The sequence below is a fragment of the Gopherus evgoodei genome, chromosome 9 (assembly GCF_007399415.2).
Source record: "Gopherus evgoodei ecotype Sinaloan lineage chromosome 9, rGopEvg1_v1.p, whole genome shotgun sequence".
In the NCBI taxonomy this organism is placed as follows: domain Eukaryota; kingdom Metazoa; phylum Chordata; order Testudines; family Testudinidae; genus Gopherus; species Gopherus evgoodei.
The window spans coordinates 1,804,191-1,827,839 of record NC_044330.1 but is presented as its reverse complement, the minus strand read 5'-3'; the positions used below and the strand labels follow the sequence as shown (position 1 = coordinate 1,827,839).

The following is a 23,649-nucleotide window of genomic DNA, read 5'->3' as shown; positions in this document are numbered from 1 at the left end:
CACCTAGAAGATAATAAGGTGATAAGTAACAATGAACATGGATTTGTCCAGAACAAATCAACCTAATATCCTTCTTTGACTGAGTAACAAGCTGTGTGGATAGGGAGGAAGCAGAGATGTGGTATATCTCGACTTTAATAAAGCTTTTGGTACTGTCTCACAAGCTTTTGGTACCGTCTCATAAACAAACTAGGGAAATGTGGCCTAGATGAACCTCCTAGAACAGTGGTTCTCAGACTTTTGTACTGGTGACCCCTTTCACATAGCAAGCGTCTGTGTCTGCCCCCCCCTTAGAAATTAAAAACATTTTTGTACATATTTAACACCATTATAAATGCTGGATGCAAAGCAGAGTTTGAGGTGGAGGCTGACAGCTTGCGACCCCCCATGTAATAACCTCCCAGCCCCCTGAGGGATCCAAACCCCCAGTTTGAGAACCCCTGTCCTAGAAGGTAGGTGCACACCTGGTTGGAAAACCATTGTCAGAGAGTAGTTATCACTGGTTCACAGTCAAGAAGGAAGGGCATATCAAGTGGGGTCCTGCGGAGATCTATCCTGGATCCAATTCTATTCAAAATTTTCATCAATGATTTAGATAATGACAGAGAGTACACTTATAAGGTTTGCGGATGATACCAAGCTGGGAGGGGTTGCAAGTGCTTTAGAAGACAGGATTAAATTCAAAATGATCTGGACAAACTGGAGAAATGGTCTGAAGTAAATAGGCTGAAATTCAATAAGGACAAATGCAAAGTACTCGACTTAGGAAGGAACAATCAGTTGCACCCATACAAAACGAGAAATGACTGCCTAGGAAGGAGCACAGCAGAAAGGGATCTGGGGTTAGAGTGGATCACAAACTGAATGAGAGTCAACACTGTAATACTACTGCAAAAAAGCAAACATCATTCTGGGATGTATTAGCAGGAGTGTTGTAAGCAAGACACAAGAAATAATTCTTCCGCTCTACTCAGCACAGATAAGGCCTCAACTAGAGAAATGGGCACCACACTTTGGGAAAGATCTGAACAAACTAGAGAAAAGCGAAAAGAGCGACAAAAATGATAAAGGTCTAGAAAACATGACCTATGAGGGACAATTGAAAAAATTGGGTTTGTTTCGTTTGGAGAAGAGAAGACCAAGAGGGGACATGATAACAGTCTTTGAATAGGTACAAGCTTGTGATATAAAAAGAGGGTGATAAATTGTTCTCCTTAACCTCTGAGGACAGGACAAGAAGCAATGGGCTTAAATTGCAGCAATGGGAGGTTTAGGGTGGACATTCGGAAAAACTTTCGGTCAGAGTGGTTAAGCACTGGAATAAATTGCCCAGGGAGGTTGTGGAATCTCCATCATTGGAGATTTTTAAGAGCAGGTTGGACAAACCCTGTCAGGGATGGTCTAGATCATACTTAGTTCTGTCATGAGTGCAGGGGACTGAACTAGAGACCTCTCGAGGTCCCTTCCAGTCCTACGATTCGAGGTGCTGGCAGTAGCCAGCATTGCTGAGGAGCTGCACTGCAGCATTCGGTACCAGCTGGAGTTTCCTAAGTACTGAAGGTGCTCTTGGTCTGTTACACAGGACTTCAGACTAGATGATCCAGTGGTCTCTTCTGGCCGCAGAACGTACAACTCTCTGAAGGCAGTACGACTCTGGTTCTGACTGCAAACCCGACAGCATGTGGGGTCGTGGAGAAGGGAAGGGCATTCCAGACCTCCTGCCTGAACCGCTCCTGATGGAATGGATCTCAGAGAAGAGCTCACCCCTTGTTTTGAACGTTTGCAGCACGGCAAGCAGGTACTCTGTGTCTGTGTGCAGAGAACACATCCGCGGCTAAAGCTGTGTCTACACGAGGCTGTTCCCCACCGTCACAAGAGCTGATGAGTAATGGCCAGAGCACTAGTGTACACAGCACTCCACCCTGCGGCCTGTCCTTGCTCACTGGCGGCCTAGAGAACAGTGGATAAACCCCCCACAGCTGCAAGCACTTTGGCTGCTTTAGTGCTCGTGCTGTGGCTCCTGCCACTGAAGCTGGTGGTGGGGATCTTTGGGTTATACAAAGCCAGCGCAGACAAGGCTGATGGCACTGGGACTCTTCTGCAGCAGGGAGACCTTTTTGCTTTCACATTCAGGCCTGTTCCCATTTGGGATCTGTGCAGCAAGCACCATCTTTAATCAGGGGTTGATGGAGGAGCCACAATGAACACCCAAAGACACTGCTCCCAAGTCCAGAGCTCTCCATCTGGGGTGCTGTAGCATTAGCACATGGTTGCAAAGAATGATCAGAGGCAAAACAATAACCTGCCCTCCACCCTCTGCACAGATCCCACAGCACTGCCCCTTGTGCATGGGCTGGCATCTCTGTGTGTCAGTATTAAGCATCTTGTACCTTCAAAGCACTTTGCAAACTGCAGCTGATTCTGTTTCACCACAGCAGCCCTTGAGGCAGGTACATAAACACTGTTAAACCCATTTTCCAGGTGGGGAAATGCAGGGAGAAGGTAAGTGACTTGCCCTCGGCCACACACCCCAAAGGCAACAGCAGAGTCAGCAACAGAATCAAGGGACGGCAGCTCCCAGGCCTGAGCTCCCTGCACAAGTCCACACTGCACAGCCCTCTGGGATGTTAGCAGAGACTGATCTGGAATGTACTCAGCATAGCTGGAAAGCAAAGGCAGGGCCAAGCATGAACGTATAGACATAGTTTAGGATGAGATAAACATTTGTCAAAGCAAATCTGTTTTGCTGTGAGCCTGTTGACATAGGACAAGACTAAGTATGCCTAAAACAACTAGCTAGCCTTTAAAAATAAGCAAGCACTAGAGATTTTTCCCTCATCCAGTTGAAATGATTGAAATTGGGTCAAATCCTAAGGTCCTTAAGCAGTTTTTCTTAGTTTTTGACTTGTGCAGAATTCACACTGCCGGCAGCGGGATTTGGTCTGAGATTTGGCCCACGCTGTGTAGGCCGATAGTCTGCAGACACTAGGGGCGGCTCAGCTAATAGAGACACAATGGACAACGTGTTCGGGATCTTGCTGGAAAGCAGGCTGAGCTCTCAGAAGGGAGCGGTCTCCTCTCCATACAAGCCAGGACAATGCTGAACAACTAGGTCAGGAAATGGCAGTGCATTAAGAGCTAGAGGCTGTCCCAGGAGAGCAGGCAGCTCTCTGCTGTCTAGGTCAGGGGGTTTCTCTCACAAGGAAACTGTCACCGTCCTTTCGAAAATGCCGTCCCGCAACCCCGGTGTCCCCGCGAGGGCTGGAGCAGACTGCTCTCCTCACTGCTCCTGGAGCTTTCACTCGTCAGCTGCAGCGAGTGCCAAGGAGCACCAGATGCTCCTCCTCAGAAGCAGAGGCCAGCCCCAGACTCCGGCGTCCCTCGCTGAGGGTGGATTCACTCTGTGTTTGTGACGGCTTTTTGCTCCAGGGCAGAGGTGGCTCGAGCAGATCACAGGCATGTTGCTAACCTACTGCACCCACCAGTACTGGAGCTCAGATGGGCAGCAGCGGCAGCACCTTCCCAGCAGCCCAATACGTCTCTGCCATACCCCAGCCGCAGCGTCTTTATACAGCGTTAGTGTAAGAACAGAACGGCCAGGTTGGGTCAGACCAAAGGTCCATCTAGCCCAGTATCCTGTCTTCCAACAGTGGCCAATGCCAGGTGCCCCAGAGGGAGTGAACAGAACAGGGAATCACCAAGTGATCCATCCCCTGTCACCCATTCCCAGTCAGAGGCTGGGGACACCCAGAGCATGGGGTTGCATTCCTGATCATTCTGGCTAATAGCCACTTATGGGCCTTTGTGGGGCTGGCTGCTGCCTGAGCCCCCAAGAGGTGTGTGGTGCTCTGCCTGTCCAGTACACTCTGCAGAGAGAACGTGGGCTCTGCCCCGAATCTGAGTAGGACACGCCAGGCAGGGGCCCACAGGGCAGCCCCATAGAGGGAGGGGTGGGATTGCTGTGGGAAAGGGGACGTAGAGGGGCTTGGAGTGGGGGTTCATGGGCTGCTCAGCGGGGGAAGACAGCAGGCCCTGCAGCAGCCCCCCTCCCGCTGGTATTTCACTGGTGCTACATCTCCAGCATCCCCAGAAGCTTTGTGAGCAGGAGATCAGCTCCCGGCACAGCCACACGGAGGGAGGTGAATGAGGGAACAGGAAATGAGGCAAGGTGCTCGGGGAGCGTTGTAGCAGGCATGTCCGCCCCGGCTACCCGGGAGTGAGCCAGCTGCTCTGGGGAGGGAAACAACGGTGCCCAGACTGCAGCTGTTCCACAACACTTGCCAGGGGTGTGTGTGGCTGTTCTGCACCTCCTCACACCCACTGCCTGTGCTTCAACCCCCCACCCCCAGGCACACGGCCCTCCCCACTGGCACCCTCCACTTCCCCCCAAGTGCTCACCTCTCCCAGCAGCCCCACCCCTATGTCCATGGCCCCACAGGCCCTCCCTGTCCCCCTCTCCCTCCCCCAGGCACTCCCCCTCCTTGCCCCTCGGGCACTCCCCCTCCCCGCCATCCCAGGACATGCCTAACAAGGAACAAAGGTAATGCCACACGAGAGCACTGGGGCCTGAGTGTTCCCATGCACCAGTCACAGGGAAGCTCCCCCAGCCGCTCTCCCGTTTGCCACCCGCCCCCTCACGCCGATCACTTGGTACCTGCTGGTTGTGTGTCATTGGGGTAGGGACCGTCTTGGATTTCCTACCAAAACAGGTCCCTGCCCCCGGTGGCGCCATTAGCCCTGGCACCAGCCCAGCCATTGCCCCGAGAGCCCTGAGCAAGACCCGCTCCCCCGCGGACAGGCCAGTTCTCACCCCACACCCCCAAAGCTGTGCTCCCAGCTCCCTTGGCCAGTGCGGGGCTGCGGGTGGCAGGGCTCCGGCCAGGGCCCTAGGGCTCTATTCGGAGATTGTCTGGTTGGAAAATCAGAGTCACGGCTAAAATTAGCAGCTTTGTGGGCTTGGCCTTGGCCCCAGTTTCTCACACCGCTGCCAAGCAGCTGGCAATGCTCTCCGGCCGCCATGCAGTGAGACAGCACAGCCTGCTGCAAACACAGCCAGCCTGGGAGCCAGCTTCTCCGCCAGCCCTATCAGATGGTGAGAGATGACATCAGCCTCTGAGGCAGGATTAATCACAGCTTGGATCTCGCTGTTCCTCGCACAGCAAGGAAATGGCAGCATGTCCTGTGCCATGGGAGGGGATGGCCCACATCTGGGGCAACCGCATGAAGCCCTGCAGCATGTCCACCCCCTACGCCAGCTCCCGCCAGGGCCTCGGACCCCTCCGCCGGCTCCCCCCAGTGCCTCAGATCCATCTGTTTGCTACGCCGGCTCCCGCCAGGGCCTCGGACCCCTCCAGTCCCTGCGCCGGCTCCCGCCAGGGCCTCGGACCTCTCCACTCCCTGCGCCGGCTCCCCCTTGCCCCCGGGACAGGACGGGCAGCTGAACCACATGGGACAGACGTCAGCAATGGCTCGTCTGAGCAGCAACTCAGACCCCAGGAACGAGAGTGGGGTAAGAACCCGTCGAGAGTAGAACAAACCTCGCTAGCCCAGGCCACTGCTCCCCATGGGATTGAAGCACGACACACGCCACCATTCTCGTCTCACCGCATTGTCCTCTGCTCCTAGCCCAGATCCCCTGGGCACCCCAGCTGGTCGCTGCTGGGGAAGACCTGTCTCAAAGCAGTGGGTCTTGTGCTCAGATCTGACCTGGAATCGCTTTCCAGGAGTGCACGAGGAAAACACATGTACACAGAGGAAACCGTCTGCCCTCCGCAAACACCACACGGCCTCCAGCAAGCTGACCTCACTCTCACCAGTCACCTCAGGGGGCGTCTCACCCCATTGCTTCCCCCCATACTGCACATGCCGAGATTCCTGCAAAGTTATTTCACGTCCTTCAATCTACCCACTTCACCATCTGCGCCCTGCCAGCGCCACCTTCCTCACACTCCTTCTGCTTCCTTCTCCCGCCTGGGCCAGGCTGCTGCTGGTGCCTGGAAGACCTGCCATTCCCAGGGCGCCAGGTCAACAGCTGCCATTCAAATCACTGCTGAAAAGAGAAGGATGGTGCAGTGGTTGGACTGGGACCCAGGAGCACTGGCTTGGTGCTCCCTTACAGCCTTCCTGTGCAACCTTGGCCAGGTGTGTGTGCCTCCACTGCCCTCCATCCCCCAGGGATGAGAGCCCTGCCCTACCCCCAGGGGGTTGCGGTAATAAATACAAGAAAGAGTGCGAGCGCCCAGACTCTGCTGCAAAGGGGCCATTTATCCCTCCGATAAATAGAAAACTCCACCTCCAGCCAGGCGCTGTCCTCTACCTAGACCAGGAACTCTGTGTCCCCTGACACCAGCCTCCTGCTCCCCCATGCCTGGCCCCAGACTGTGGCCGGCTTCTGCGTGATTACGAGGGTGCAAAGATCCAGCCACAGCATGTTCTCTGCACCCTCACGTACACACCACTCCATGCGGAGGAGACGTCACAACGGCGCATGAGGGAAACCTAGCTGCTATGTCCTGCTATGGAGTGATGACTGGGGACCTCGGTGCCTCCCCATGTTCCTCCCAGGGCACCCCTCATCCCTGCCCAGCATGGGGTATAAATCACCACCACACTTGGGTCTCCCAGCCTGCAGCGACCACGTTATCCTGGGTCTCTCCTACCGCACCCAGGCTGCCGCTTAAAGACTAGAGCTCCCCCTCTGAAGGGGTCAGGGCCTCTGCCACAGGAGAACTTGCCACTTGCCACTGTTACGCAGGACCCATCCAGCGACGGCTGAGCTTAGCAGCCTGGGGAAGAGGGAGCAGCGCTGTTTCTTTCACAAGGACATGACAATGGTGGGAGCACAGCCCAGCTGTGAACCATGTTCAGATGAGGAAGCGATCGGCTGCCCAGATGAGTGAGATAAAATTAAAAGCTCCACTAAGTTAACAGAAGGAAAGTGACTGTTTATGAAAAGTCCAAACCTTTGTGTTTCCACCCCTGCCACTTCCTGGAAAAGCCCTGACTGAGCCCAGGTAATGGGAATGGACAGGACCTAGCAGCGTCAGCAACATGGGGCTTTGGCCAGGGCCCCAGGGCAGTGTTCGCCGAGGAAGGAATGCGGAATCCCAGCCAAGTCATGCTGCAGAGATAATCCCAAGCGGAAGCGACATGTCTGAGGGCTGGGGATGAATGGAAAACTGGATTGCAGGGGAGGTGGATCTTGGACCTCCCCGTGCTCACGGGTTGAAGTGGAGGAAGAGGCTCACTGGAGTTTTGCCAGCCCAGGATTTGTTCCAGATCAGCCTTTCCCCACTCCATCAAAGCAGGGGTCGGCGTTTAAAATGCAGCCGTCCCCATCCATCCTGCAACCACCAAGCCATCAGACCAGGCAGAGCACCAGATACAATGCGCTCCCCCCACCTCTGCCTCCAGCTCCCGCAGGTAGAAAGGTGAGGTGTTATTCTCCCCTTTTCCAGAAGGGAAGCACTCAGGAGAGGAGCCCCGAGCAAGCCAGCGTCTGAGCACAGATCAAGTGCCAGGAGGTGCTGGCTCCCAGCCCTGGCCATTCTCCTCTGAACAGAGAGCAGATCAGCCCTGTCCCAGAGAGACGTACGGCGCGGCAGCAGGCTAGGCTGAGGAGTGGGAGTGTGGCCACAAGGCGATCCAGGTGACGTGGCTGGCTGGCACACACTCAAAATACGAGTGCCCTTCCCACAAGAGTGAAACTGCATTGCCCGCCCGCCCGCCAGTACCAGCCCTTAGCCCTCACACAGAGCGCTTTGCAAACGGTTGCCCCCGCATGGCAGGGGACTAGAAACCCGAGTTTGAGAGGTTAACACTGAAAGCTACTTTCTCCAGGCCTGAGAAGGCAGCTGTGAGTGCTGGGATTGGAATGCAGCAGTCCCAGGGCCAGGCTCCCCCTCACTTCATTTCCCTGATCATTTTCAGTTTATAAACAATAAGAATAATAACCCTTGGCTGCACCTTGTCCACCAGCTCGTCCCAATCTGTTACCACCAGGAAGTGCCTTGGCTCCTGCATTACTATCGAAGTAACTTCACTGGGAGAGATGCATTGGCACAGAACCTAGATTCATCACACATCTAGTCCTCTGAGACCTCAGCCGGTGAATTCTGTGGCTCTTTACACATCCTTCATCGTTAACATTAGCCAACACATGCATCTTCTCCCGTTGCTGGGCCAGCTCCTTGCTGATGGCCTCCTAAGCACAGTGATTTTCAAGCTTCATCTGCTGTAAAAAAGATTCAGCTTTGCAAAACTGCAGTGCAGCGGCAATACAAGTCCGAGGATGGACAGCAGAGATGCAGCTGATGGAAAGGGCCACTGTGGCCAGGGAACTGCTTGGCGCTAATTGTGTCAAGTCATTTAACCCAAAACCACAGCACTGAATGCTTCAGGGGCAGGCGGGAGGAAAGGGAGCGCACCGTGAACAGAGCCCGGTAGCTCTACCAGGTGGGTGTGGGAGGGACCGTGGGGAGACTCTGGAGCTGAGGAAGGATTAGGAGGGGAAGCGGCTGGCATGGTCTAAGGCAGGGGTAGGCAACCTATGGCACGGGTGCCGAAGGCGGCACGTGAGCTGATTTTCAGTGGCACTCACACTGCCTGGATCCTGGCCACCAGTCTGGAGGGCTCTGCATTTTAATTTAATTGTAAATGAAGCTTCTTAAACATTTTAAAAATCTTATTTACTTTACATACAAAATAGTTTAGTTATATAGTATAGACTTATAGAAAGAGACCTTCTAAAAACGTTAAAATGTATTGCCAGCACGCAAAACCTTAGAGTGAATAAATGAAGATTCTCCACACCACTTCTGAAAGGTTGCCAACCCCTGGTCTACAGGAACACAGGGTGTCTTAGTCCCAGGGCAGCCTGGTAGATGGCAGGGATGTGCTTGGAGCAAGGGGCATGGAAGTTAATACCTTCTTTCTGGGTAAATTCGTAGAGAGCTGGGAAGAGTTTCAGCACCCGAGAGCAGACTGGGGGAAACAGAGCAGCAGCTGTGATTACACTGTGCTGCAAGCATGCTGCATAGCCCTGCATGCCAATGCAACATTTCAGAGCTGCTCCTCCCACTGGGCCAGCTGTGTGTCAAACAGGGTCCAGCCAGAGGCTGTCCCAAAGGGAGCAGGCCCAGGGAGGGGCAGGGGTGCTGAGCAGGCACCACAGGGCATAGAGCAGCTTGCAATGATCCCAGAAGCAGCAGGAATTGGCTGCGGTGTAAAGTTCACACTGCACACCAGGTCCTACGCATCATGTGTGCCCCTCGGAGGAGTGAATCCAGCCCCTGGAGGTGCAGAGCCACCTTGGCGTGGAGGTGACGGGACTTTGCTGCACAGCGGGTGTTTAATGGGCCAGGCCTGTGCACAGCAGCCTGCAGAGTGGATTGGGCCAGGAACCCCTGTGAAGTTTCTCTGCCACCCCCTGGCCCCATCCCTAGGCAGGGCCTCATTCGTAGCAGTGTGCAGCCATGGGGCTGAAATGGCTCCAGTCATCCTTGGGGAGCAGATCCCCAGCACTAGGCCCAGTGACCGTGGCTAAGCACTGGCCACCAGGGCACCAGGGGAGCGTAAGTGGGTCCAGGGACTTGCAGAACCCGTTGGCACCGAGGTGAGTTTCACCCTTGGAGCTGAGGGGGCTCAGCACCATCCCGGATCAGGCCTGAGAAAGAAGCTGCCCCCTTGACACAGGCGTGAGGGCACAGAATTAAAGCCTTTCCCCTGCGTGTGTCCATGTTGGGGGTTACTACCACCAGGGGGCCAGGCAGTGGCCCCCAGAGAGCAGCACGTGGGTTTACGCAGAGGCATCTTCCCTGAGGAGCTCCCTGTGTGGGGGCAGCTTGACACACAACTGACTTCAGGTTCCCATCCTGCATGGAGCCCCGACGTCCAGCCTTCACTTTGCCCAGGAACCAGACTGGTTTGTCTAGGCCCTAGGCAAGTCCACACACTCTGGGAGGTCTGGACTGGGAGCTGTACCGCACAGCTCAGCCCCTCTCTGGCACTGGGCAGTAACAGTTAGTCAGAGCAATCTGGGCCTGCCCCCACCCAGCCTTCTATTCTTATCACTCCACTGACCTCAGAGCCTTGCACCAGGTTTCCTGTTGTGAAATCCAGGATGCCAGGCCATGGAAGGAGATCACGCTGCTCTGAGTGAATGTCTGACTGTGCTGCGGTGAGCTGAAGCCTCCAGCGTGCTCAATTTTGGAACTTGGTCATTACGAATGGATTTGGATTCAGGTCTGGATTAGGGTTAGGCTAGTCTTAGGGCCTGAGGCCAAACTGGGACAAGGTGTGTAAATCTCTCCACATGTTGTTCCCAGGAGACTTCTGGCATTTTGGGCCACAATCTTGCACAAACAGTTTTTGCAAGATTTCCAATGCATCCACTTCTGGAGGAGACAGCTCCTGCCAGCTTTGGATCCAACTCTATTCATCAAACCCCACTGCCCCGAAATTTGGGGGCCCCCTCTCTAATATATATGGAGGAAGGAACAGTAGCCCCTGCTAGTCTGCAGAACAATTTCCTCTCACACATACATGCTGCTTACCTTCATTTCTTTCCTGATTATAGGTAGATTTGCAGTATAATATTGATATGACAGGTACCAGAATTGGTCTGACACCAAGTGCTCGTAAAAACGTGCATAAGCAGGAATCCACATGTATGGTAGCAGCCTGTGAAGTCTCAGTATGCGTTAATCTGGAAACAACTGAGAAACAGTTTCACACTCTTCCCTCTTCTCTTTGAGCACACTGCAATAAAACACACTCCTGCTTCTATTCATGGTGCTTCCAGGCAGATCCACGCTTGCTGTAACAAAACAGACCCAACCCTCCCACTCTGACGGGGTTTATCACATTGTGCTACAAGGCAGATTAAACACAGATGAGCCTGTTTTCATCAGCAAGACAACTGCTATTCAGCACAAGTTGAGGAAAGGGCAGGGAAGGCTATGTTGCCTCATTTTGGTACCTGTCCTAGGTTGAGGTGTTAGTAGAGGAGGTTTTGGAACAAACTGATAAATTAAATAGTAAGAAGTTACCAGGACTAGATGACATTCACCTGTGTTCTGAAGGATGAAACTGCAGAACAACTAACCATGCTATGTAACCTAGCACTTAAATCAGCCTCTGTACCAGATGCCTGGCGGTTAGCTAATGTAAAACGGATTTTTTATAAAGGCTCCAGAGGCGATCCTGGCAATTACAGCCTGTAAGCTTAACTTCAGTACCAGGCAAATTGGTTAAAACTATAGTAAAGAACAGAATTGTCAAACAAGAAGATGAACACAATATGTTGTGAAAGAGTCAACACGACTTTCCTAAAGGGAAATCATGCCTCACCAATCCATTACAATTCTTTAAAGGCATCAGTGAATGTGGACAAGGGTGAGCCAATGTATATAGTTTACTTGAACTTTCAGAAAGCCTATGACAAGGTCCCTCACCAAAGGCTCTTAAGCAAAGTAAGCTGTCTTGGGATAAGAGGGAAGATCCTCTAGTGGATCAGTAATTGGTTAAAAGATAGGAAACAAAGGGTAGGAATAAATGGTCAGTTTTCACAAAGGAGACAGGTAAATAGCAGGGTCCCTCAAGGATGTGAACTGGGCCCAGTGCTGTTCAACATATTAATAAATGATCTCGAAAATGGAGTAAACAGTGGGGTGGCAAAATTTGCAGAGGACACAAAATTACTCATGAGAGTTAAGTCCAACGCTGACTGTGAAGAGTTACAAAGAGATCTCACTGAACTGGGTGACTGGGCAACAAAATGGCAGATGAAATTCAATGCTGATAAATGCAAAGTAATGCACATTAGAAAACAATCCCAACTAGATATACAAAATGATTGGGTCTATATTAGCTGTTACCACTCAAGAAAGAGATCTTGGAGTCATTGTGGATAGTTCTCTGAAATCATCCACTCAATGTGCAGCAGCAGTCAAAAAAGCTAACGATGTTAGGAACCATCTGGAAAGAGAGATTAGACAGAAAATATCAATGCTACTATATCCATCCATGGTACACCCACACCTTGAATACGATGTGCAGTTCTGGCTGCCACATCTCCAAAACAATATATTAGAACTGGAAAAGGAGCAGAGAAGGGCAACAAAAGGGATCAGGGGTATGGAACAGCTTCCATACAAGAAGATATTAGAAAAGGGATGACTAAGGAGGGCTATGATATAGGTCTATAAAATTGTGCATGGTGTGAAGAAAGTGTTATTTACCCCTTCTCATAACACAAGAACCAGAGGCCACCCAATGAAATTAATAGGCAGCAGGTTTCAAACAAACAAAAGGAAGTATTTCTCCACACAGTGCATGATCAACCTGTGGAACTCATTGCCAGGGGATGTTGTGAAGGCCAAATGTTTAACTGGGTTCAAAAAAACAACTAGATAAATTCATGGAGGATAGGTCCATTAATGGCTATTAGCCAGGATGGGCAGGGATGCAATCCCATGTCTGGGTGTCCCTAAGCCTCTGACTGCCAGGAGCTGGGACTGAGTGACAATAAATTGCCCTGTTCTGTTCATTCCTTCTGAAGCACCTGGCACTGGCCACTGTTGGAAGACAGGATACTGGGCTAGATGGACCTTTATTATGTTCTTAGACATTGCAGCAGGGTGCAAATGCAGATCACTAGACAATAAAACTGACCAGAACCAAAGGAAAGTGACTTGTTTATTTCCCATTGTCTAAACAGAGTAATGTCCAAAAAGTGAACACTCTATGGAAGCGATGAACACCAATAGTCTAAGGTGCCATTTGCAAGTCCAGTGAGGAGACGGATTTTCTAATAACGCAGTTTAGTCCTTTTCAAACACACACTATTTGAAGGCCAGGCAGGCCATTATGATAATCTAGTATGAAACTCCTGCCAGGGCTGGGGGAACAATTGTATAGTGGGGGTGCTGAAAGCCAATGAACCAAACTGTAAACCCTGTCTGGGATGGAAACCACACATTGGTTGCTATTATTTCTGCAAGCCATGGGGTGCTGCTGCATCCCCATCACCCAACTTCCAGCACGTCTGCATCAGACAGGTCAAGAACCTCACCCAGCCATTTCTGCTTCAAGCCTATAGCTTCTGTTTGAGCTGGAGCCTCTCTTTTAAAACCAACCAAACAATACATATAATGGAGGGTACAGAATTATCCTCCAAACAGCTGAAACCAAAAGCTATTCAAAATGCGCAAATTGAAAATTCCTTACAATTACATCAGTCTGACTCTCTACAGCAGCATTGGTAGTTAAGCATGATGGCCAAAAACTCTATACACAACCTCTACAACTAGTTTGTGGCACTTCAAAAGCTAGAGAACTGGCTGAAGCTGGGGTTGTTATTGTAGGCACATGCTATAAAACACACAATAGATAAAGTACATTTTCAATATACAACGCTGTGCAGCTGAGAAACGCACACAGTCTCCTGTTTACAGTGCTCGCTATGCAAGATCTGTAATGTCCAAAATATGAGGCCTGTGCCCAGTAATGCAACTAATCCTCTATGTTACATTAGGGCTGAGCTCCTAATCTGCATTCCTAACCCCATGTAAAATTCTCACCAGTACAACGGATTGAGCAGGGCTATTGCTGCAGTGCACAAGCTGCCTGACTTCATACACCACGTAGAAAGTGGTCACAACAGTTAAAACTTGGACTGTTACAGCCAAAACATAGAGATACAAAAATATTTGAATATATGGAATGTTATGTTTAAAAAATGGCCGCGCTCTGAGACGGTCTTGTGATCCACTGATTGGTGTGGCAGTGGTTGAGACAATTTCTCTTACTCTGTTCATTTCTCTCCTTATGCCGGTGGGAAGTTGGGTTGGAATTTCTGTGGGGTGAAATTCAGATGGCTCAACATCTCCAGTGACGGAGTCAATAAAATATGGAGTTGCAGACGGAGCCAGCAAGGGGGTGTTCGTGTGTATCACGGGCACAGGAGCTGTGGAGGTCTTCCAAGTGAAAGGCAAGTGTTCAGTGACAAGAACAGATGACGTGTGGGAAAGAGTGGATCTCTCAGGTGTGTGGTATGGAAGGGCTGTGGTAGAGGGGCAGTGAAAATGATCATCTGGTAGAGACAAGAGAGAAATATTCCTTAATGCTATGGGACTGTCACAAGTTAGGAACGTGACATTTTTTACTATGTCTAAATTCCTCTGCAGCCACACTCTGAATTCAGCGATTTGACAATCACATTTCCAAGGATTGTTGTCAAGCACAACCTCTTGCAGCTTCGGTAACGACGCAAAGAAGTCTCCAGGAAGAGACTGCAGGCTGGTACAATTTAGGTAAATTGCTTGGAGATTATTGAGATTATAAAAGAGGTTTTTAGGAAGAACCTCAATCCTGTTATTGAAAAGGGAAATCTCCTGAAGTTTCTGCAGACCCTGGAAGATGCCGTCCGGGAGAGTAGAGAGATTATTTGTATGCAAAGACAAATGCCGAAGTTCATGTAGACCACTGAACACGTTCCTTGGGAGAACACTTAACTCAGGATTGAAAGTCAGCACAAGTAACTCTAAATCTGTCAAATTACCAAACACAAAATCTGGCACAGTTGAGAGTTTGGTGTCATACACCCACAGACTCCGGAGAGTCCTAATTTCTCCAAACAATATTTCTGGAAGGGATCCCAGTGGATTCCCATACAAGGTCAATTTAGTCAAATTGTGCAAATGCAGAAAGAGCCCATGAGGTAACAACTGCAGTTTATTTTGAGAGAGTGTTAAACTATTTAGTTTAAGGAGATTGCGAAATGCACCCGGGGCAATGGACTGAATGTCATTTGAATGCAGAAGAAGCTCCTGCAGCTCTCTCAGGTTATCAAACACACCAGAGTCTATTGAACTGAGCCTGTTCATATACAGAGTGAGCTTCTCAAGTCTGGTTAATGTGCTAAAGATATTTCTAGGTAAGGCTGCCAAATAGTTTCTGGATAAGTTCAGTAGTTTAAGCTTGGCGAGGTTTCTTAGTACTCCATCAGGAAGCTCTGTCAGATGGTTTTTGTTCAAAAACAGCTCCTGCAAATTGACTAGTTTGTCAAACAGGCTGTGCTCAACATCTTTCAGCAAATTCTTTTCAAGGATCAACTGCTGAAGGTCCACCATTTCATCGAACACTCCTATGGGAAGCTGAGTTAACTTGTTGTCAAACAGTTTGAGGGTCTTCAGCTTTACTAAGCCTTTAAAAGCTCCTGGTAAAATTAGGGAAAGCTGGTTTGAAGACAGAATGAGACGCTGTAGCACTGTCATTCCGGAAAAGACTTTGTCCTTCAACTCTGTTGCTTTAGTACTTGTTATCAGAATTTGTGTCATGTTGGTAGGCAGACCTAATGATGCTAGGTCTTTGATACCGGAACCAGAGCAACGGATGGCATCTTTCAGAATACACTCGCATTTCTTAGGGCAAACAGATGCATTCAGCTGAAGGAACAGATGGATGATTACAGCTAAACGAAAAACCAACATCCTTGCTGAAGTGCCTGGAATATGAGTAGTTATAAATTAGTACTAGAAAATCCAGTTTCCATTTTACATATTTGTAACAATTTGGTACTAATCATAAAATTTCCTGTGTGAATGACTGTAGCAAAAACCTAAAAATGTACTAAACTTCGGTTTGGTTTATGATGAAAGCTCCCCAAACACTATGGTTTTATTTGATTACGTGCATTTCAATGGTGCTTACTAGGGTTGCCACCTTTCTAATTGCTGGTAACTGGACCCCCTGTGGCCCTGCCACTTCCAAGACTCCACCCCATACTCCACCTCTTCCCCCTGGCCTCACCCCTTCTCTGCATCTTCCCCCAGACCTTGCCCCTTTCTCTGCCTCTTCCCTCCAAGGCCCCACTGTTGTGGTGCCTCTTCTCCCAAGGCCCCACCCCGTCACTAATTCCTCCCTACCCCCAATCACTCGCTGGATCGTCTCCAACTCCCTCCCCGCCCCAACTGGGCTCCCGCTGCTCTGGGGCGTGGACAGGAGCTGCTGCAGCCTGACAAGGAGCTGGCCTGCAGGTAGGAGGCAGCGGGGCTTGCAGGGGTTAATGACCCCACAGTATCCGGATGTTGGTGCCCGGTCAGTACATCTGACTGGACACTGCCAGGTCCCGCTTTCGACCAGACTTTCCGCTCAAAAACCAGGCACCTGGCAACCATAAATGGCACCCGGATACAGAAGCCAAAAAACAGACTGTTCGGGTAAAGGCTGGAAGGATGGCAATCCTGGCGCTCATCTTTAAATTCAGAGTACTGAAGATTTATCCTCTTGATTCTTTCATATTTGTATTAGCCACAATAAAAGCATATAATATATCAATATTTTGTGATCACTAGTCATATTTAAAACTCTTCGAAGCATGCTCTTCTTTGAAGATTAAAACATTGTATGTTTTATCATTGTTATGCAAAACAAGCCCTCTTACAGATATGGCCAAACAGCTCAGCGTAGGCCATCCTCCACATCTATATGGTTACATGAAATTTCTCCCCCAGTTGTACGTCACCTAACATTTGGAAATTGTATGTATTAGCAGAAGCCCAATAGGGTTTTAGATCCTGTCATACCTGGGTATGAGTTTAACTGCTGAGAGAGATCAAAGAGGAAGCAAAATCTAACAGGGTGATGATAAGGGAGGACTTCAACACTCCACCTATAAACTGATCAAATGGTACAACAACACAAAGTCGAGAGAAGCAATTTCTCACCACTTCAATGATTGCATTTTGGAACAGCGAACTCCTGAGCACACAAGAAAGGATATTCTTGACTTAGCCTGAAGTCATATACAGGAGCTAATTCAAGAATTAACAGGAACTGAGCTGATAAGTACTAATGACCATAATATAATTAGACTCAACACCCAAGGGGAGGTAGCTACTAGTGGTACTAAACTTTAGAAAAGGAGATTTCAGTACAATGAGGTTTGTCAGAAAGGCTCTAATGCTACAAGCAAAGGAAGAAGGAAGTAAAATCCTTAGAAGTGGCATGGAATATACGTACCACCCCCCCTGCCAAATAATAATAGAATCTCAGAACACACACATCACGGAACACAAAGAGAATTAGGAAGGCAGCTAATGAACCATTATGGTTAAATGGCAAGGTCTGAGAGTCTAATCAACCCAGAAAGAAACCCTTCAAAATGTGGAAATCTGACTCTTGTGAAGCCAATAAATAGGAGCATAAGTGCAGCAGGCATGAAGTAAAAGGGAAATTAGGAGGCCAGAATGAATGTAAAAGAGCAAATAGCTAGAAGTGTAAAAATAAACACAAGACTCAAGTACATAAGAAGCAGGAAGCCTGCGAAAGATGAGGTGGCTGGTTTAGCAAGGTTAAAAGGGGCCAATTAAGGAAGATAAGGACATTTTGAAGAAGCTGAATGATTTCTTGGCATCATGTTTCACCACAAAGGATGTTTGGGAGATTCCTATCCTGGACCTGCTCTGAGCTGCTCTCAGAGACAGAGATGACAGAAGAGGAGTTGCTGGTGCAAAGTGATAATTTAAAAAGCAGTAAGTCATTAGGCCTGAGGGTCCATCCAAGAATTCTTAAGCAGCTGAGCTGCTAACAGGAACATAAAATCATTCATTAAAAACAGTCACTATTCCAGGGGACTGAAGGGAAGCAGATGTCGTATCTGCTTTAAAAGGCTGTAAGATTCAGGGAAGTATGGACCAGTAAACCTTACATATGCCTCTGGCAAACTGCTTGAAATGATCAGTACATCCAGGTGTTTTGCTAGTCTATGTTCCTGATTTGATAGGGTGTAACCAGCACGCTTTCTGCAGAAGAAAATTCTCTCAGTAGGACACTAGAATTCTTTGATTGTATCAATAAAGAAGCAGATTAAGAGAAACAGCTGACAATTTATTCAGAACCCTCCTCGTCCCCCCAGGGCCTACGATCCCAGACAAACGCCTGCTACAGAATCTCATAACTGAGTGAGAGGCGAAGCATCCTCATGGATCAAAAGCAGAGTAGAATTGAATTGAGACCAAAACATCAGAAGATTCAAAATAGGATCGGACATTTATATGGATAACAAGAATATCCAAATTGTTATAATTAAGTTGAAAATTCTGTAGGGGATATTAAACCTCACGCTTCAGGGTTTAAGCCATTCCCTACTGAGGGGCAATTATCCCACTTCCACCTACTGTAGGGTTCTTGCATCATCTTCTGAAGCCGGTGGTGCTGGGTACCATCAGAGACAGGACAATGGGCTACATGGATCTTGGGTCTGCTCTAGTGCAGCAATTCCCGTGTTCCTAAAGATTTCTCAGTGTATCGTACAAGGATCCCAGAACTCAGTCCATGAACAACATGTACAACGGACAAGTTTACAGATCAAGACTTGAACCCACATGATTGGAAAATCAAATATACCAGATTCAATAACACATTATCTAAACTATTGTGAATTACTCTCTTGTGTCAAGTATCAGAGGGGTGGCCGTGTTCGTCTGGATCTGTAAAAGCAGCAAAGAATCCTGTGGCACCTTATAGACTAACAGATGTTTTGGAGCATGAGCTTTCGTGGGTGAATACCCACTTCGTCAGATGCAGTGGGTATTCACACACGAAAGCTCATTCTCCAAAATGTCTGTTAGTCTATAAGGTGCCACAGGATTCTTTGCTGCTTTTACTATCTTGTGCACATTCTAAACCCAGTCCCCAGTGGAATGTTAAATTAAAAAAAAAGAAATAGGTGCTTGAGTCTTACCTTAGAGGCAAAGCATCCTAGAGGCATCCAGCAAGCGTATAGCAGACAAGTGAGGACTCTGAGATGATTCTGCATTTTACATGGGAAGGCTGACAGCATAATGCATCCTCAAGATAACACCTTTTAACTTATGCAATAATGAGTGGCATTTTAAAGGCAAAGGACAGCATTTATTTTAACTTCACTGCCAAAAGTGAAGTCATATAAGAGAAGTGGACTGATTTTCAGAGGTTCCCTGTACCCACAGCTCCCATTTACTCCATTGGGATTTGTGAGTGTGCAGCAAAACACATACACACACACACACACACATGGCTTTTGCAAGCAATGTGCCTTGGGACAAAAGAGGAGGTTACTTACCTTACAGTAACTGGTGGCTCTCTGAGATGTGTGGTCCATATCAATATTCCACGCTGGGTATGCATGCATGCCATATGCCTGGAGTTGCCAAATTCTTGCTAGTAGTGTCCGTTGGTGCTTGTCAATGCCCTTGCCCTCCTCGTGCTTCCAACCAAAGGCATAAAGGGCAGTGCTGTCTGACTGCCTCTCCAGTTCTTTTTCTATGACAAATCTAGTAAAGATCTAATTGGAAACAAAGGGGGGGAGGGCAGATAGACTAGATATGGACCACCTCCAGTTACTATAAGGTAAGTAGCCTTCTCTGAGTGCTGGTCGTTATGTGCATTCCACGGTGGGTGACTGACAAACAGTACTCAAGTAGGGGGACAGTGTGAAGATGCAGGCAGCAGAGCTGTTTGGAGAACCACTGTCCCAAAGGAAGCATCAGTGGGGAGTTCCACACTAGAGCATCAGACCCCACAAACATACGGATGGAACACCAAGAAGCTGATTTGCAAATGTCAAGCAAGGGCACTTCCTGAGGCAATGCCACTGAAGTTGCTCTTGCAGAATGAGTTCTCACCCCATGATGAGGAGGAAGATGGAACTAGTAACAACAGGATGCAGCCTGAAATCCACTCAAGGATCCTCTGGGAGGATACAGTTTGACCTCAGACTCATTCTGCTATAACAAGAAACAATGCAGGTCATTTTCTAATTTGTTTTGTTCTTTGCAAATAGAAGGTAAAAGCTTGTCACACATGGAGAGAATGAAGTCTCTGGTCTTCTTCAGATGCATGGAGCTTCAGAAAAAACAGATACGTGGACTGACTGGTTCAAGTGAAACTCCAAAACTACTTTGGGGGAGGAACTTTGGATGTAGTTGTAAAGAGACTTGGTCCTCATCAAATATAATGTGTAGCACACCCACCACTAGGGCTCCCAGCTCACCCACCTTCCGGCTGAGGTGATGGCCACAAGGAAGGCAACTTTCATTGATAGGTTAGACATGAACCCGTAGCTAACGGCTCACAAGGAGGCTTAGTGAGTACCGTAAATACAAGGCGTACGTCCCAATGAGGAGCAGGTTTCCGTACTGGCAGGAAGGTTCTGATTAGGCCCTTTAAGAGAATTTGCTAGCCAATGGGTGAATGAAAATTGAATGATCACCCGATGATGGATGCAATGCACTGGTTGCTGTCAGGTGGACTCCTATCGAAAAGACGGTTACTCACCTTTGTAACTCTTGTTCTTCGAGATGTGTTGCTCACGTCCATTCCAGTTAGGTGTGGGTGCGCCGCGCGTGCACGTTCATCGGAAGATTTTTACCCTAGCAACATTCAGTGGGCCGGCTGGGCACCCCCTGGAGTGGCGCCGCCATGGCGCCGGATATATACCCCTGCTGACCCAGCCACCCTTCAGTTCCTTCTTGACGGCTACTCTGACAGAGGGGAAGGAGGGTGGGTTTGGAATGGATATGAGCAACACATCTCGAAGAACATCAGTTACAAGGTGAGTAACCGTCTTTTCTTCTTCGAGTGCTTGCTCATATCGATTCCAATTAGGTGACTCCCAAGCCTTACCTAGGCGGTGGGGTCGGAGTGAGATGTGGCAGCATGCAAAACTGCTGAGCCAAAGGCTGCATCATCTCTAGACTGTTGAACCAGAGCATAATGCGAAGCAAAGGTGTGGACCAAGGACCAGGTAGCTGCGCGACTGTCACGGAGTGTGGGGGAGTCCGGCCCTGCACCCCTCTTCCTGGGACCCACAGTGACTCTCAGCCAGCCAGTAAAACAGAAGGTTTATTGGACAACAGGAACACAGGTTACAGCAGGGCTTGCAGGCACAGTCAGGACCCCTCCATCGAGTCCTTCTGGGCTTTCAGGGTGCTTGGATCCTAGCTAGGATACCCTGAATTCCACCCACACAGACCCAAGCCCAAACTCAAACTGCTTCCCTCCTGCCACCCCCTTCCTTTGTCTCCTTCCCGGGCAAAGGTGTTGACCTTTCCCCTCCCTTACCTAGCTCAGGTTACAGGCCCTGGCATTGTCCATCCCCTAAAGTCCTCCCCTGCTCTCCCACTCCCCACACAGACAGTCCCTACTGCATCACAGCGACATATTTCCTGGATGGGTACATGAGCCAGGAAGGCAGCCAATGAAGCCTGAGCCCTGATAGAATGTGCGGTGAGATGGCCCGGGGGAACGTGAGCCAAGTCACAGCAAGTGCGGATGCATGTCGTGACCCAAGAGGAGATTCTCTGGGAGGAGACAGGTAGGCCCTTCATTTGGTTGGCCACTGCAACGAAGAGTTGGGGCGATTTACAAAAGGGCTTTGTCAGTTCAATATAAAATGCGAGCGCCCTACGGACATCTAGGGAGTGCAATTGTTGTTCCCATCGAGATGAGTGTGGCTTCGGGAAGAAGACCGGAAGGAAGATGTCCTGATTAATATGGAAGGCCGATACCACTTTAGGGAGGAACGCTGAGTGTGGTCGTAACTGCACCTTGTCCTTGTGAAAGACAGTATACGGTGGGTCCACCATGAGCACTCGTAGCTCGGAGACTCGCCTGGCCGATGTAATGGCTACGAGGAAAACTGTTTCCCAGGACTGGTATAGCAGTGAGCAAGTTGCCAACGAATCGAATGGTGGTGACATAATTTTATTTAAGACTAGGTTGAGGTCCCAGGTAGGGGCAGGACGACTTACTTAGGGGTATAAGCGTTCCAAGCCCTTAAGAAATCTAGTAACTATAGGGTGCGAGAACACAGAGCGGTCACTCTCCCCTGGGTAGAAGGTAGAGATGGCCACCAAGTGCACCCTCAATGAAGATACCGCCAGGCCCTGCTGCTTAAGAGACCAGAGGTAGTCCAAGTTGGTAGGGATTGCGACCGCAGTAGGAGTAACATTCTGCATTCCGCACCAGGAGGAGAAACGCCAGATACATTGGCCAGATACATTGAAAGAGTGGAAAGCTTCCTGCTACCCAGGAGTACTTGTTGTACCGAATCAGAGCCACGCATCAGCCACGCCATGAGGTGAAGGGCCTGCAGGTCTGGTGGCAAGGACTGCCGTGATCCTGAGTTATCAGGTCTGGGTGGAGTGGCAGGGTAATTGGGTTGGCTATCGACAGGTCAAGCAACGTGGTGTACCAGTGTTGCCTGGGCCACGCTGGGGTGATCATGATTAGGTGCGCTCTGTCCCTGCAGAGTTTTATCAGGACCTTGTGAACCAGCAGGAATAGTGGGAAGGCATAAAGCAGCTGGTTCTTCCATGGCATTAGGAATACGTCCGAGATCGACCCCGGTGAAAGACCCTGGAAGGAGCAGAACATCTGGCATTTCCTGTTCGCGTGGGAAGTGAACAGGTCTATTTGGGGAAATCCCCACTTCTGGAAGACCGAATGAATAACATCCGGGCATATTGACCACTTGTGGCACAGAAAGGACCTGCTCAGTTGATCCGCTAGTGTGTAGCGCCAGTTCCTGAGATGACCGGAGGCCTTGTGTGTGAAGGCGTCTGAGGTGAGCACCCCAGCCGAGAGATGACGCATCTGTCGTCAGGGATATGGAGGGCAGGGGTGGATGGAACAGCAGCCCCGCACACACCAGGGAGGGAGTCAGCCACCAGTCTAGCGAGCCTAGCGTGCTCGGGGGAATGGTGACTATCGTGTCTATTGGGTCCCTGCCCGGGCGGTATACTGGGTTGAGCCACATTTGGAGAGGATGGAGGCGGAGTCTGGCGTATTTGGTCACGAATGTGCAGGCAGCCATGTGACCTAGGAGACCGAGACAAGCGCAAGCCGAGGTTGTAGGGAAATTCTGTAGACCTCGGATTGTTGCCATTGTCTGAAACCACAGCTATGGTCAGGAGGCCTAGGCTAGAGCGGAGCCCAGGGTAGCTCCTATGAAGTCTAACCTCTGCGTGGGAACCAGAGTGGATTTCTCCATATTGATCATCAGGCCTAGACGTGTGAATAGGTCCCTGATGATGCCCACATGCTGGGAGACTTCTGTCTCGGAGGCTCCTCGGATGAGCCAATCGTCCAGATACGGAAATACGCGTATCCGATGTTGGCGACGATATGCGGCGACTACGGCCATACCCTTTGTAAATACCTTTGGGGCCGCAGAAAGGCCAAAAGGCAGGACCATAAACTGGAAGTGCTGACTGTCGGCTACGAAGCAAAGATACCTCCTGTGCGGAGGAGGGATGGCGATGTGAAAGTACGCGTCCTTCATATCGAGGGTGGCATACTAGTCTCCATGATCCAAGGATGGGATAATGGTCCCCAGGGATACCATGTGGAACTTCAACTTTATCATAAACTTGTTGAGTCCTCGCAGGCCTAGAATAGGTCTGAGACCTCCCTTTGACTTGGGGTTTAGGAAATAACGGGAATAAAATCCCTTGCCCTTTTCATCCTTTGCTACCTCCTCTATCGCTCCCATGGCAAGGAGTGTCCGCACCTCCTGCAAGAGGAATTGCTCGTGAGAGGGGTCGCTGAAGAGGGACGAGGTTGGAGGGTGGGATGGCGGGGCTGAAATAAATTGGAGGTGGTATC

The 23,649-nt window shown here is 49.7% G+C and overlaps 1 protein-coding gene across 1 annotated transcript; it reads right to left on the bottom strand.

Moving 5' to 3' along the window:
- Window positions 1-12,678: 12,678 nt before the first annotated feature.
- On the bottom strand, window positions 12,679-18,830 carry GP5 (glycoprotein V platelet). The gene is made up of 2 exons (XM_030576321.1): window positions 18,746-18,830; window positions 12,679-15,505 (listed from the first exon to the last, which is right to left on the bottom strand). The coding sequence occupies exon 2, from the start codon at window positions 15,489-15,491 to the stop codon at window positions 13,545-13,547; it is 1,947 nt and encodes a 648-aa protein (XP_030432181.1). The 5' UTR covers window positions 15,492-15,505; window positions 18,746-18,830; the 3' UTR covers window positions 12,679-13,544.
- Between the last annotated feature and the right edge of the window lie 4,819 nt (window positions 18,831-23,649).